This window comes from Fusarium tjaetaba, assembly GCF_013396195.1.
Source record: "Fusarium tjaetaba strain NRRL 66243 chromosome Unknown NRRL66243_c0000091, whole genome shotgun sequence".
NCBI lineage: Eukaryota > Fungi > Ascomycota > Sordariomycetes > Hypocreales > Nectriaceae > Fusarium > Fusarium tjaetaba.
Window position 1 is genome coordinate 351,801 of NW_023501287.1, and position 15,413 is coordinate 367,213.

General features: G+C 48.2%; 4 protein-coding genes across 4 annotated transcripts; 1 reads left to right on the forward strand and 3 right to left on the reverse strand.

Moving 5' to 3' along the window:
- Window positions 1–3: 3 nt before the first annotated feature.
- On the reverse strand, window positions 4–1,679 carry FTJAE_4881 (uncharacterized protein; the record flags this gene model as incomplete). Its single annotated transcript, XM_037351330.1, has 2 exons — window positions 4–467; window positions 518–1,679. The coding sequence occupies 2 exons, from the start codon at window positions 1,677–1,679 to the stop codon at window positions 4–6; spliced, it is 1,626 nt and encodes a 541-aa protein (XP_037208138.1).
- A 2,873-nt stretch (window positions 1,680–4,552) lies between these two features.
- FTJAE_4882 (uncharacterized protein) lies at window positions 4,553–5,235 on the forward strand (the record flags this gene model as incomplete). Its single annotated transcript, XM_037351331.1, has 2 exons — window positions 4,553–4,769; window positions 4,832–5,235. 2 exons carry the CDS (start codon window positions 4,553–4,555, stop codon window positions 5,233–5,235), a joined length of 621 nt encoding a protein of 206 aa, XP_037208139.1.
- Window positions 5,236–5,645: 410 nt separating this feature from the next.
- On the reverse strand, window positions 5,646–7,623 carry FTJAE_4883 (transmembrane transporter Liz1p; the record flags this gene model as incomplete). Its single annotated transcript, XM_037351332.1, has 11 exons — window positions 5,646–5,771; window positions 5,828–6,374; window positions 6,426–6,618; window positions 6,665–6,926; window positions 6,979–7,075; window positions 7,122–7,195; window positions 7,247–7,272; window positions 7,327–7,363; window positions 7,416–7,429; window positions 7,479–7,538; window positions 7,587–7,623. 11 exons carry the CDS (start codon window positions 7,621–7,623, stop codon window positions 5,646–5,648), a joined length of 1,473 nt encoding a protein of 490 aa, XP_037208140.1.
- Window positions 7,624–8,344: 721 nt separating this feature from the next.
- FTJAE_4884 (homeobox 4) lies at window positions 8,345–11,753 on the reverse strand (the record flags this gene model as incomplete). Its single annotated transcript, XM_037351333.1, has 5 exons — window positions 8,345–8,423; window positions 8,473–9,337; window positions 9,382–10,762; window positions 11,050–11,142; window positions 11,202–11,753. The coding sequence occupies 5 exons, from the start codon at window positions 11,751–11,753 to the stop codon at window positions 8,345–8,347; spliced, it is 2,970 nt and encodes a 989-aa protein (XP_037208141.1).
- Between the last annotated feature and the right edge of the window lie 3,660 nt (window positions 11,754–15,413).

Genomic DNA, 15,413 nt, shown 5'->3' on the forward strand with positions numbered 1-15,413 from the left:
CTGCTACATAGATACCTCATTTTCTGTGTCTCCCCAGACCAACTTTCCTTCAAACCATGTCTTGAGGACCTTCGCTCTACTGAATTCACCGTGACTCAAGTCCCGATCAACCGCAATAAAATTCGCTTTCTTTCCTATCTCAATACTTCCCATCTCCGAAGCCTTTCCTACAGCTTCAGCACCTGCCAGCGTTATGATACGACAGATCTTTGCACCTCCAACCTCTTTTGCCGTCTTGCCCACTTCTGTACCAAAGCGCTCCACGACGGCCGCTAAGGCTGGGAACAGGTCTGGCGTGTCGGTCAAGAACCAGTCGGAACCTACGGTGACATGGGCACCAGTATCCTGGAGCTCCTTGAACGGCCATTTGAAGATATGGGGATAGTTGGATGTGAGATTTGTGTCGTGAAATATCGCAGGCGACATCTCGGCTGTGATTCGCAATTCCGCCATTCGCTTGATGTCATCTGGAGAGGCAGTTCAGTATACACTCGGCATCATTGGAATGGGGCCTCACCTTGGTGGATCGCATTACAGTGTGCTAGTTCATGCACTGGACCTGAAGGGTTCGACTGCCGAACTTGCTCGAGAACATCGAGTGCTCGTCTTACAGAGCCATCACCGGCACAGTGAATCTTGCATGTCAAACCATTCGCATCATGCTTAGTCAAAGCTTCCAACAACTCTTCGAATGTAAGCAGTAGCCTCTCCTCATTGGGACGCCCATCTGGTCCAATATCGCATTGCGTGAAGTGAGGTGGTATGGGCGCTCCATCCATCCAAAATTTCACAAACCGTGCATCAACGTGCTGACTACAGAAGCTTTCAGCATTATCGATGAGACGATGCAAACTTTCGGCTTTCTCCTGAGCGAAACTCTCAGGTGCATGGACAATGTGAGGGAAAATCTGCATGTCCAGTCGTCCTTCACTATCCAGCTCCCGAAGGGCGTGGAGATAGAGAGTGTTAGCGGACGCCTCTTGTAACGAAGTGATGCCGAACTTGTGAGACATCTTGATCCCATAAAGAAGAGCATCTTTGACAAACGACACGGGTGGCTGAGGTAGGATGGCCAAGACACCAGCCGATGCGGCTTCCACCAGCTCCCCAGTTAACTGGCCGTCCGACCTTCGCATGTACTGTCCCCCAGGAGGATCTTGAACATCATCCCCATATCCGACGCGCCTGAGAGCTGCAGTGTTGAGAGCGACATTGTGACAAGAGACATCTCGAACTAGCACCGGCTGCTCAGGAAAGATATCGTCAAGATACTTTCGATCCATCTTTCCATCTGGAAAGTTCTGGCCGGCGTAGAAGTTTGCAATAAGCCAATCGCCTCTAAAATGAGCTTGGGCACATGCACAACTGGCCTGTCCTTTCTTGATGCTCTCGGCAATAGTTGCGGCGGTGCTATCATATCCTATGCTGATTTCGCTCATTTTCTGCAGTGAGGCCACTAGGAGATGGGTATGTGCGTCGTGAATCCCAGGCATGACGAAAGTGCTGTCAAGATCGTGGATGGGTAGACCATGTTCCTCAGCCAAGGCTTGGATCTCTATGTTGGTTCCAATTGCCTCAAAGCGACCGGATGGGGAAACGATGAAGGCTTCGGCCCATGGTTGTCTGTCATTTACCGTATACACACGACCATGCATGAAAGCAGCACCAGATTGTTCCATTTTGAAATGCGGATCTGTCAGTCGATGCACGTATAATAGCTACAATATGGATATGGATCAAGTTTATAACGTGTCTCCAAAGGTCTCTGTTATGTAATGTCGGACGTCCGGAACACGGAACTTCGGAATCAGCAATAGGCATGTTAGAATAAAGCGCAGTAACAGTAGAAGTCCTGAGAGCCAACCGATCATATTGTCAGATAGATGAAGATGGCAACCATGGTCGGATCCCGAGTAGGAATTTTGCTGCACATCGCAGTCTTTGCCCAGATTAGGAAAAGTGTTTCCTGATACATGTGCCGGGTTACCCCAGTTCAGTAAACTGACAGCTACAGCGGTACCTGTGCCTTACTCTGGACTGGTACAGTTGATTCAACGGGCGCTGGACCTAGTTGGATGCTAAAATTATGTATGAAGCGTGCCTTAATACTACGAAGCTCTCTCCTCACCTGGTTTCAGTGGCTGGCTCACTTTTCGGCTTCCCACCTCAACAATGGTGCTTTAGAAGCCCAGCAGCGTCTGTGGCCGTCCCCGCTATGCGCTGTAGCACAACCAGGCATTCTCCTCCTGTGGTGATCATAAGATTCACTGATTCGGTATTGTATCCGCGCTATGTGGAATTTGTGTAGTGTTCAGAAGTGGGGGAAGAGAATAGCGCGCAGCTGGGAGAAGTAGAAAGATATCACGATGAAGAAACGACCGCGCTACAAAAATTGAGTAAAGAGCTTCTAGTCAATTAAATCGTGATTCGATCGATATTACTCAGACAAAATATGCAAAAAAAAAACATACAACAGCGGGGATTCGCTGGTCGTCACCGACCCAACTACTGATCCGCCCCTTACAGGCTTGACTATGGGAGAGCGGACGGGATCCCGTATTTTCCTGCAGGTATGGTCGTATGTGCTTGTTTCATTGTCACTCTGGCCTATATTCAGAAATTCAGCTACTAGAACACCAACGTGAACAGGCCAGTGCCCATAAACAGTCGGCTTCGGGTTCAGTTGACGCCTTTCTCTCAAGCATTCGAGTAGCCTAAAGTCTTCGTCTAACTACGAATACGGCCTTAGTTTGTGCAATATTCGGCACTCCTGACCCAAGTTGCACTACACCAGCCGGTCAGACAGGAATAGCCAGGCTCCTTATTGCATTGTTAATCAATCAACTCCCCGTTTTTGCTGGTACTCCGATACACAAAACTCACCAGACCACCGTGCATGTATTGCGAAACCTGTAATGACAATCAATTGGATGTTCATAGCCTCTCCAGTTTCTGGTACGTCATATGCACCAACTGCCACGTAGACCTTTGTGATCGAGCTGTATCGGGTTGGCGTAGGGGTTGAAACGAGGCTCTTTTGTATATGCCCAATCTGTCATTAGGCAAACAACGCTTAAGGTGGATGGCTTTCTACGCACTTTTCACTTTTTTTTAGTACGAAACAATGCTTCTACGGAAATAGAGCTGGTCTTTACGTACAGCTAAGACAGCAGAAGTGGACGCAATATCACGCGGCGAGATCTGACGCCTGGTCACCCTCCCGACCAATCCTTCCTCCCAAATTCTTACGTTGCGCCTAGGCCACCTTGCATAATAGCCAGAAAGAAGCCGATAATATGGTAGAACAGCTGGCAGTACCGCACCAACCTAGCCACAGTCTTCAAGAGGTCGTTCAAGGTCTAGACGACACCGAACTCGCCGCCAGTTTAAGAGCAATTGATACCGATCAAGTTCACCGCATCATTCAGTGCTTACGTCGAAATCGACGCCACAATCAGAACGGTATGACTATCCTTTTCTTTCAACATCTAAATCTGGTCGGTAATGATATCCGCTGACACTATTGCCATCTATAGAAATTCAACCCTGGCCTCGAGACCCGCAAACAACTGCAGAAGTTCAACCTTGGCCACGCGACCCTATAGAGATGAACGAGTACTACTATCAAGTCCCATATCAGAACCAATGTCAGAGCTATCCAGGGGCAGGATACTACACATACGACTGGAACTGGTATTACTATGATAGCTCAATTAACAATGTTCCATACTGTGGGGATTATTACCTCAGCTATGAGTATTGGTGGGCACCTGTTGTATGGTACCCTTCGTGGTATTATGTGCCGCCCCCTGGTTACAGAGTCCCCAACAGGTCACGCTACAGAAGACTTACATAATTTGGACCTTGTTCGCGGAAAGTTAGCATTGGGTAGTTTCGATCCCGAAATCGGGGTTAAAACTAGGTGTCGAATCATATGAGCCTTACTGAGAGAAAGTTGGGATACAACGCTCTTATATGTACAAATCGGTTGAATGATGACATCAACACCATGTGTGCGATATTCTGAGAGAATACTACGAAAAGATTGTATCAATGGATATAAATTTAGGCTGCATTCTGAAGGGATGTGATTTATTATGTTGCAACCATCCCTTCCCATCAGGCTCTGGGCTACAGACCCTCAACCTCTGCGGCTGAGCGATACTGCGAATTACGACAGCACGCTCACCGCACCGGTTCTTATCGAAACTTCATTGAAAAAATACTATTCGCTGACTACCTTTGTAATTTCGGATTTGCGGCCTAATGCTTTCCTCTTCACAGCATCTTGCATGGCGAGACTGGCGCAGCGATTGGTAACAGGATTAAAATGAGGCTCTGACATTCTGGTCTGACGTAAGGTGACGCAATTGAGGCTGAACGTGGATGGGTTGGGAGACAATTGCTGGCAAAATGCAGCATGTGAATAATGTCGTCGGAGCCCAATCACCAGTTATAAAGGCTGCTCCGACTATCAGTTCGTTCGTCTCCTGCTCAGAAACTCAATATCCACAACCGAACCTTTGCACAACTATATAAGAGTCAAGATAGGATGAGTGATCACCTCTCCGTCCAGAACATTGACGACGCTGAACTTCCGGGCTCTCTTCAGCGGCTCGACGATACTCAATTGAGCCGCACACTTCAAGGCCTTGATGGCAGTCAGATTCCTCGTGTCTTGCTTGCCACCAAGAGCATGAATGACGAACAGGGTCAGCGCATCCTCCAGCGGCTTGACCCCTCAAAGGATACCCGAATCCAGACCTTTGGTATGTCATCAGTCTTTTCTTGCTACCCAGCCTTCAACTTGACTAACACGACGAACCATTAGGGGGAGTCATGTTCTGGGGTACGAATATCCAGTCGAGCCCCGGACAGCCGGACCATCCTACGTTCTGTGACAAGTTGCCTCACAAGAGAAGTACTGGAGAATTCGCTTGTGACTGCGGCTGGCATGACTCTGGTAAGGCGGTGGCCGACATCATCTTGAGTTACTACACCCTGATGAAACAGGACGGTGTCCTCCGGTTGCATGTTGAGGGTGCACCGAATGAGTATATGTGTCGCGCATGCGTCCACGACAGGCCGGGGCGTTTCAACACCTATGATTTGAATGACTTTGATGATCATATGACCAAGAAACATATTGTCGGGACAAGCGATCCTGATGATTCTATCAGACGTTCGTACAAGAAGTATTTGGGACCGCGTGCAGGCTATAGCTTTGAACCTTGAGAACATACCAACGGCGGCAGTAGCTGTACTAGATATAGCTTTCTGGCATAACAGGGTAATGAAGTCGTGAGAAGATTTTTGCTTAGTATGGGATCTATCATTTATTACAATTGGATTTGTTATCTTTGGTACGAGAACCCGCTGAAGAATAAGTATTCTAAAAGTATCTCAAACTGGTACTTCTGAGCCACAGGTTGATCGAAAGCAGACCGTGACTTTGGGTGGGAAGGAGTGATTGCATCTAGAATACAGATCTTTCCCTCAGAGTTTCAGGCTGCGTGACAATTCTGGAAGAGGTACCATTCATACGTGCGGTAGCATTTCGTATTCGACACCAAGAAACATACTCAATCACCCTCAACCACTCCTTTTCAAAGTTTCCTCCTCACATCTTCGAGATAATGACCTTTTCACGAAGTTACGTTCTTTTCCGATACTTTGGTAGTCTCACCCTTGTCAGATCCGCTCACTTCGATAGGCCCCTCGAGATCTTCCACAGTTCGGTCACCATACTTCTTCATGGTGAGCTTGTCAAGCTGGAAATGCTTGGTTAGCGGTTGCCAAACAGTGGACTCAGTAGCCTAGCACTTACATAATTGACCAGCCAGATGTAACAGAACATGACACCACAGCAAACCAGAAGCGAGATAGCGCCCTTCTTCCAGTAAGGTGCATCAGCAGCACTGTAGAAGATGATGCCCCAGAATGTCCAAAGGACCATGGAGCCGATATTCATGGAGTACAGCGTCACACTGCGCACGGCATCGTCACCTGTTCGCTGCAGGATAATGTTTGCCCAGCCAAAGATGAGGGGGTTGACCATGTACGCTGATCCAGCGAGATAGAAGGCAAACATGACTCCAGCGTCAGACAGATTCCTCACGAGAAGCATAGCTCCTACGACGACTTGAAGAAGGACGGCGAGGATGGCCATTGGAACACGCTGACGGGTTGCGTCCATGTGCCATGCTGCAAGCATATTCGCAGCGATGCCAACGGCTTGCACGCCAAGCGGATAAGTGTTGATTTGGGTTTGTGAGAACTTGTCCTTGTAGTACTTGAGCCAGAGCAGGAAGGTGTTTTGGAAGGGGAACCCCTCGACACTAGCGCAGACAGGTGACCAAAAGAAGAGGATCCAGCTGTTGAAGTAGTTAGAATCAAATTGTCAAAGACCTCACGGAGAAACATACAACATGGGAGTAAGAAAGACTCGCTTAATCAGAGACATGGGCATAATATTGTGGCCATCGGACTTGATCGGGGGGAGTCTGGAGACAGCCAGTTTTCTCTCATCTTGGGATAAGTACTTGGCCTTGGTGATTTCAGGAATATCAGGGAAGTAAAGGAAGCCAAACAGGGCAACGGGAAGGGTGATGATGCCGTCTACAGCTGTCAGCTCTAGTTTGTACTTGTGTACGATTCGACCTACCGATCAAGAACACCCACTGCCATCCCTGGAGGCCGGACATGCCTCTCATGCCCTTGTGAATGGCTGTCATCATGACACCAGCAAACATGGTACCGACTTGGCCCGAGGCAGTGAAGAGGGCAGTTCGCTTAGAGATCTCTTCAGGCTTGTACCATGCGCCAATGATGTAGATAGTACCAGCATAAGTACTGGCTTCAGCCAAACCGAGGAAGAATCTGATGACACACAGTTGAGTAACCGTCTTGGCAGCGGCACTAGCCATCTGTAACATGTCAGTCGGCCATTTTGGTAGTGAACATATGCAGTTAGCCTACAGTCAGACCTGCCCAGATGACGACCATGGATGGGAACCAAAGTCGAGGTGCGATCTTCTGGATGATGATGCCGTGAGGAAGCTGGCCAATAGCCATTCTAGTTACGGTAAGTAGGCGTTTTGGATATGGTCAACGAGACGTACCCTGCGGTGGTGACAGAGAGGACAGTATTGTAATCATGGCCAGTCATGCTGAGTGATTCACGAAGACCAGCAACCTAGATTGTCAGTATACCTGCCTACCAAGAGATTGGCATAGTTGAGCTTACATAGGCGTTTGCAAATGCCGCACGATCTGAGTATCAAAGGTAAGTTGGACGGTCTGATGCATCTTGAAGATTCGTCTCACCAAGAAAGTTGAAGAAGTAGCTGAGACAGCAGTAGGTCTGATTCCGTCAGTATTGTCGATGTACCTAATTGAATGCTTTGGCCGCGTACCATGATGAAGAAATCTGCTAAATGTCAGCATCGGCAAATACGGGCGGCTATGGATGAACCAACCTAATTTCCTGACAAGGCGTCTCTCCTCCTTCGACTTTGCCGCCGCTCCCAAGAAGAACGCTAAACACCATCAGCACATATCTCAAACACATCGTAGTGCACACCCACTGCGAAGGCTTTCGCCAAATCCAGCCTTTTCAGCCATTTTTATCAGCAAACAAGATTACAACGACAATGAGATGAGGAGCCAAAGCCAAACCGACAAAAGAGACATGATCAGACTTATCAATCAGTTACTCCTCCTCACGTTCTCCACTGTGATTATCAGATTTATAAGATAAACAAAGCAAAAATTCTCTTGCTAGCCTGAAAGGGTGACATCGCCAATAAAGTTTGGTTGAACTGCCGAAGCTAACGTCGTATTTCGGCGGCGTAGGGTCAGGAATGGTTTAGTGTGGAGTGGACCCTGAGCTGATGATGGTAATCTAGACTTGTTTTTGCCAAGAGACTGGCATTTTGGAAGATTTGAGTTTGAAGGGAGAGGTAAATGTGAGCATATCATTAAGGTTTTTTTATTACTCATACCGGCCACTGACGTTCGCTTGCCGAGTTTCAGAGGGCTCTCAGTCTTGAAATATCATGAGGTTTTTTGCTATGGTGATATTTATGCTTATTTCCATGTAGAATTTTCTCCATGCGGGTCAGTGATTTTACATGACTTGGTGGGACTGACTTCAAGGGTCGGCCGCTGACTTGGTCTACCCTGCTAAATGGGGTTTATTTATCGGGGAGCACGTCTTGGCATATCCAGTCTCTCGGTTCGACACTAAACAATGCTGGAAAGGTGTGAGCGATTAAAAGTAAGCATCAGCCCTCATGTCCACAATGGTTCTTATTTAAGGTGAAACTATCGATCTTGGCGAGAACTAGAAAAAGCCGGAGTCTCTCTTAAACTCGGTAAGCCAATCTAGATTATCGGCTGGAGTCTGATTCCATACATCGTGGCTGGAAACAAAGTCAGTGGAGGTTTGGCGCGAGAAGATGTGGTTCTTACCTGTCGTACATGATCCATCGTGCTTGATATTGGAGTTCTTCGTCAGTTGGAATATGGCTTGTTGGATTCAAAGGCGCAATGGTCCTCGCGACGTAGCGGGTCAAGTCTCTGGTTAGGCCTCTATACATGTTGCCGTCGCTCAGCGACACGATCTTCTGTCCTAGAGATGTTGGTGGAGAGTCGGGACCGCTCGGTGTACTCCAATGCTCATGATCATTACTGATTATCGTAGGAAGACCTCCAGAAGAAAGTAGAGGGACGAAGCCGTCTTGCGTGTTTGATGAAACAACTTCCGACGTTGGTAGCCCTACTCTCTCTCGAAAGGAAGCCAACCAGCCTGTTGACCTATAGACTAGTCCAATCAACAACTGGCTAAACATGGGTGAAACATCAGGCATATGGTTGATGATCGAACAAGCCTCTTTCTGCAACTCGTCATCTCCAATGTCCAGATTCAACAACTTCAGCATATCAACATACTGCCTGAGCGACGTCTCAAGCTTACAGTCCTCAAAGATATCTTTCTTGCTATGAATTTTCAGCTCTGAGAATCGAGACTTAGCTGCACTCTTCATAGGCGTCATTCTTGCTTTGTTAACAATATCATGTGCGCTCATTATAAGATCGCGAAGCCAAGATGTTGCTGTTGACGCATGTTTGTAGTTCATCTCTGCGCCGAATATAATGCAGCAAGCTTCAAGATGAAGAGTCTCGTCGGAGGGGATGCAGTGATTGATGTCGGTATAGTTAGAGTAGAAGTAGTCGAGCTCCAGTTGCAGTAGTTCGAAGGCGCTTGTTGCGCTGTACGGTGCACCCTGTTGCGTAGAGAATGGAAGAGGCGAGTTGCGCTCGTAGTCAATGAGATCTGAATCGTGAGTAGGTTGCTTCATCTTGGACTTGGTCACTTACATGGGGGCATGTGATTCTCCACCATATCGAGTGTTGCAGCATCGAATCCCCAGTTCCCTTTCCAATCTGCCATTGTCCTGCCCTCCTTAAAGTGCTCTGCAAGATGGTTCACCCGCTCCGACCATGTTGTCATAGTAATGTCACAGAAACCACAGCGTGATATGACTTCCTCATGCTTAGACTTCCATTCCTCCATTGGCCACTTCATAAACTCTGATCCGTGGACGAGACGAAGATGCTGTCGTAGATGATCCTTTCTATAGAATATTCGCTCTCCTCTTTCGCGTTTATGGCATAGGTCATGATTGTGCTCCTCAAAGTGGGATTCATCTGGGTCTCCAAAACCGCAGTAAACACAGACGGTCTCAGAACTCTCGTTGAGAACTGTCGGACCAAAAGGAGAACATTCCCATTGCTCGAGGGAGAGGTGCTGTGTCTTCTCGTGTCTTGACCAGGTATGCTTCAGCTTGAACGTCTCCGTGCAAAAGGTACACTGAAAGCGATGGCAAACAACAGAGAGGCCTCTCTTTTCATCGTTTCTGGCTCGTAGACCTCCTCGCCGACGCTTCTTGATGACTCTATTGAGTGACCGGTTGGATGTATGTGAGTAGCCCGATGCCTTTGAGCTTCGACTTGAATCAGAGGTGTCGGTTGTCGCCCACGTACCAGTTGACGATGGTGCCCTGCCATGTCTCGTTCGTACGCTGTGAGGCTGGTCGATGGAACCACTTGCGCCAGATACTGCCCGCGCAATAGCGGCCATGGTGGATGGCTCGTCTTCGGGCGGCGAGTTCTCCCATCGCTCGAGTGGACTCTGTTGGACGATCGGTGTAGGCGGTCGACGGAGGGGAATGTCCCGGGGACTAGCCTCTGCTGAACTTGGACCAGTTGTTTCTGGTGGGTTGAACTTCTTCCTACGTCGAGCGTTGGCGAACCAGTTTAGGATCTGTTGTCGAGTCAAACCCGTCTGTCTCTCAATCGATTCTACATCTCGGACGCTGGGATATGGGTGATGTGTATGATTCGAGAGCCATTTGTTGAGAATGCGGACTGAGTTGAGAGAGAGTCGCTTCCCAGTCTTGGGCGGTGGGCTTGAGATAGTACTTGCTTCACCTTGCGCGTTTAGAGTAGTAGCAGCTAGGGTTTCTGTGAGCCCGAACGGAGAAATTGAGTTGACTCCTAGGCTGTCTTCAAAGCCCGAGACTGGGTGTAACAATTGAGGATCGACTTCATTACTGAACGGGGTCTGAAAAGAAGCGAAGTCAAAGTCAGAAAAGCCGGGCTGGTCTAGCAGGTCGCTGAGGTCTGGGAACTCGCTCGGGAATACGGTAGTCCCATTGTTGATACTGGTCTCTCTGTCGTTGTGTTCCATATTGACGAGCTATTCTATTCGCTAGTAGAGATGTCATGTCAACGTTGGAGACGATGAGTTTGAGGCGTCATGTAAGGTTGACTTGACCCACTATTTTCTTGTCATCCTCAGCCCTTTCAGGATCCCCTCAACCAATAGCGCACAAGATGACACGATGGGCTTCACTACGTCCACGTTAAACCTATCCGAGGAGATATTTTCTTTTTTTAGAATTAACAACAATAATAAACCTGAATACCATCGCGAAATATGCCGTAAAATAGAAACCGGATACACATGCTCGAAATCGTCCTGACTGATATCCAAATGAAGAGGGTGCAGAATGTCGCAAACATGATGGGGGCAAAGGCTCCCAATACATCAAACTTGTCAACCGCAAGACCGGGCCCCTGTTCGTTTTGCATCAATGGCAAATAGGACAATCTTGCACAGCCACCTCAGGTCCCACCGACTCTCGGATCCGATTGATAGCCCAGCAACCGGTACACTCCTGAACCTCGACCTCAACATCCGTAATGTCATAACCCCTCAAGATATCCCTACACAACCGTGCGATACCCCAGGCATGCGAATAAGTCGTAGAGTCGGTCTCGACGATGATCAGGAGTTTCACCTGACTTTCTTGCAGTGCACTCCCGATGCGATAGTCCTGGAAGCATTTCCACTTCGTGTACTTCAGCGCACCAACCAGTTCCTTCTGGATTATCCTCTCAGGATCTGACCAGAGACGGTTGAATGGATGGGATTCCTCGACATGCGACCATCCGTTGCATAGGCCCGACCACTGATCATCGGGATAGTTTGATCGCGCGAGGAGTCGGGGTTTATTTTGCCAGAGACCGTAGTAGTCTTCTGTCTCGAGCGCTGTCGGGGGAGGGGGTACGCCCGCTGGTAGGGCCTGTATTTGAGCTACCCGAACGGTTCGTATCGACGTTTTGGGTTTTATTTCGGGTGGAGGGGTGCTAGATCCCTCTGAAGTGTTGGGGGGTGAGTCTCCCATCTTTACTTCTATGGTGAGATCTGTCTCGTGGGATGGTATATCTTGGGCTTTTGGTAACATTTTGATCGACATTCTTTTTAAGATTTGCAGGTCGAAATAATAGTGTGAGTTACTGCCAGCAAAAGGATGAGCAATGGGCGAGGACTTTATAAGAGAGAATGTGTAGTACAAAGTTTGAACTGGCTTTATTATACTTTTTGCGTTAATATTCCTTCTATAACTTGATAGAAAGCTTTTTGATCTTCAAGCTCTGTTACTTTTATATTCGCCACTATACTTTCAAGATAAGAGGCTGTTGATTGAATGACAGTTCAACAGACTTTTGTTTATCAAACTTAACGTGCAATGCTAGAACCTTACTTCATTTCAGTCGCCTGTGTACCTTTACAATTTGATATAAGCTCTAGTTGCTTCGAACTTTCTCCTGTCAAACAAATCAGCTAGCTTGGCCACAGTTTTCTTGATTTGGATGCGCTATCAGTGCGGCAACAAGTGGCTCGAACCATAGATCAGCCCGTATGTCCTATTGTTGTAATGCTTATTCGGACAGATGAACTGGAACTCATAATTGATCATCAAGTGCATTACGATTGGGTGACAGTCTATTAACTTTTATCATCGATCCATTCTTCACGCCAATGCGATACCAGGAAACAGCACTGTCTTTGTCTTCGTCTTCAGATCGACAGTATGCACCTCCTGATAAGTCCGTCACATACACCGTCACAGTATTCCTAGCCAAACTAAGTCCAATCGCCTCGTGTAGTCGCCTGGTTAGAACCTCGCGCTCAGGCTCAGAGCTAAGATCTCCGATAAAAGCACGATTCAGTGAGTTTCCGGACGGAGGGTCGCCACGATCTGTCCAGTACAGAGTTTGCGTACTCTCGTCAAACTCCAAGTCAACAGCTTAGGGGAGATTGTCAAAGACTGTCTCGATATGTGTTGGATCGTCAATCTTGGCCCGCAAGATATGGCCTTGGGTTCCTATTGACGGGCCTTTCTGTGATCAGTAGAAGTTCCCATTTGACTCACCTACTGTGATACCAACACACCAGCGGTACTTGTCTTTTCTGTCATCTGCTGTTGAACCACTCGACACGAGAACCTCAACGTTAGATCAACTAAGATGACAGTGCATAACCTTCACTCCTTCTCTATCACGCCAGTAAAGATTGCGACTTTGTCGCGCGAGAGGAATTTGTGTCGGGGTACAAACACCGACAGTACCAATGCTCACAATAGTTGTTCTTTTCGGAGCCGTCTAATCTTGATCGCTTGATAGAGCCATCGTTGGATTTGAAAGTGGGTCCCATGTTTGTCCAGTACATGAAGCCATTTTGGTGATCAATCGTGATGCTATCCGGCATCGTCTCCATTCGATCATGGACGGTTCGAAATGTCACTGTAGCATGATAAGAAGCGACATTTGGGATTGGGTAAATTAGACAAGTCCGTGTCGAGAGTGTAAAACTGGGTAAACTGAGGGAGCCCATGATGATGGGGTGTGAATCGAATGGCTCAGGCGAAGCAGTTGAGACTCGTGTGCAATTTTGTTATTGGCACGCAAAATATTCTGATTCAGGCTCTAGAACTCGAAAACCATGGTTATTCATGAGAGGCATGTCTCCATTTTGAGGAGTCCAAAAGGATGTGAAGTTTCAGCGTAGGTCATCGGAGATCCACGGGCCGGGTGAGGACAGTCGGCGCCGCGACCCGGCTTGGCGGGGCTGGCGATGCCGATGCCGATGCCGCTCCACTGCGGGCGAATGTGACGTTGACCTGCAAAAATTCAGACTGTCCAGGATAATCTATTCAGAACCAAACTGTCTATTGAAACCCTTATCCAAGACTGGTAATGAAGAGAGCAACCCATGAAACACCGATTTCACCATGGGACGGAAATAGAGTCATAGCACGAACACCGTGTTACGTGCTCAAACGGATCTCATACTTAAACGAATACATAAGAACTTTTACGTCAAGGCCGACATTCGTCTCCACAGGTTGCGCAGCACCTGTAGACGGCCTCTTCGTCAGCTCTTCTGGAATAGACCCCATTTGACTGGCTTTGACTTGACTACGAGTCATCAGAATCAACTGGTCGCCCTTGGACGCGAGCTCTGCCTGTAGCGATCATGTCAGGCTCTCCCTGTAATTCTCGGATCTTATTCTACCCAATTGATTCATCAAGACAGTAAACGAGTGGGGGATCCTGTTCGGTGCATCTCACCCTTTGCACCCTTCGCACATCCCTTATCCACTGTCTGCGTCTGTTAGCAAAGATCTTCGACGTACGCTAGATGCTTAATCTTAGTTCCTGTCGGCTCCGGCACTAGTTATGACGCCAGGGTCTTGCGTGGCATCGACCAGCCTTGCACGCTTGCAGCATTGACCAAAACCTTAGGGCTTTTGTCTTGCTACAGTATGGCCGGGGTCAATCTTTATTTAATATCTAGCTATACCTATATCGTTTGTTTCATTTCACTGTGCATATGTAGTAGAGTTCTCTTAACTACTGATTCGTTACCCAGCTGACCCTCGCTGACGTGGCCCTTACTGGTTGATTGTTGACGCGTAATTTTGCATCGGGAAGAAGCCCACATCCCTTGATCCCAGCCCACTTTTGGTTCAGCTTATGAATGACACGCCGCTAACGGTCTACTTGAGTCATGTGGCGTATGCTTCGAGATAGACTTATAACTTGCTTATCTTTTCTACTTCTTCTCGCCGTACCGTCGCGACATCTGCCAAAGTAGAATGACAGCCAAGACCGACGCTTCTGAGAGTGCCAAGCCCAAACACAGACGTGCATCTGCTCGTAAGGTCCGTACAGGCTGCAAAACATGGTTAGTCAAATCAGTACTCTTCCGAACCCTCTGCTAACAGGATCGCTGCAGCAAGTAGGTCCACATGTCCATCGGCTTCGATTTATTTCGGGTCTACCAGGAAGATAAGCTTGCTGACTAGATAGGATCCGACATATCAAATGCGATGAACGTCGCCCATGCTGCCGTCGCTGTCTTGTTCATGGAGTGGTCTGTGATGGTTACGCACCCATCGAGCCCAGGATCTCAGCGAAAAAACGGAACCAAGAGAAGAGTACTATCGAGGTTTTTGAGCTTGATGACACGCCGCCTCCGACTATTCCTTACACGCCCTTACAACCCCCAGCGCTTTCCCAAAAACAATCTTCAATACCCAGGCCCAACCAAACAGTCGTCATTCTAGAAAGGCAGCACGATTCGGTATTCCCACTATCTTTAGACTCTCGTGTCGAGGGGAGCCCCGAATTAGAGTTAGCCCCGATTCAGAAACAGCTACCACTTCGAAACGAGAAAATGCTTCCCAGGATTGCCGAGCTTGTTCGAGATACCCCGATATCGTCGAGATTCAACCAGGGGCCTATACCGAGGACAGACCAGACCTTTTCACTACCAAAACTTGCCGATTTGTTGATAGAGTCGGCTGGATCATCGCGTCTAATATCCCTGGATCGATCTTGTCACGGAGCGGGCCACGAGAGCAGCGTCCTGCTACCACGTCTACGTCAACCCTTTGGCGGTGTGCTATAGTCAGAGAAGGCTATTACAGACATCAGTATGTGGCATCACTAGGAGCGGCAAACACAGTCAGAGGGTCACGTTCACAGCGCCGTTACGT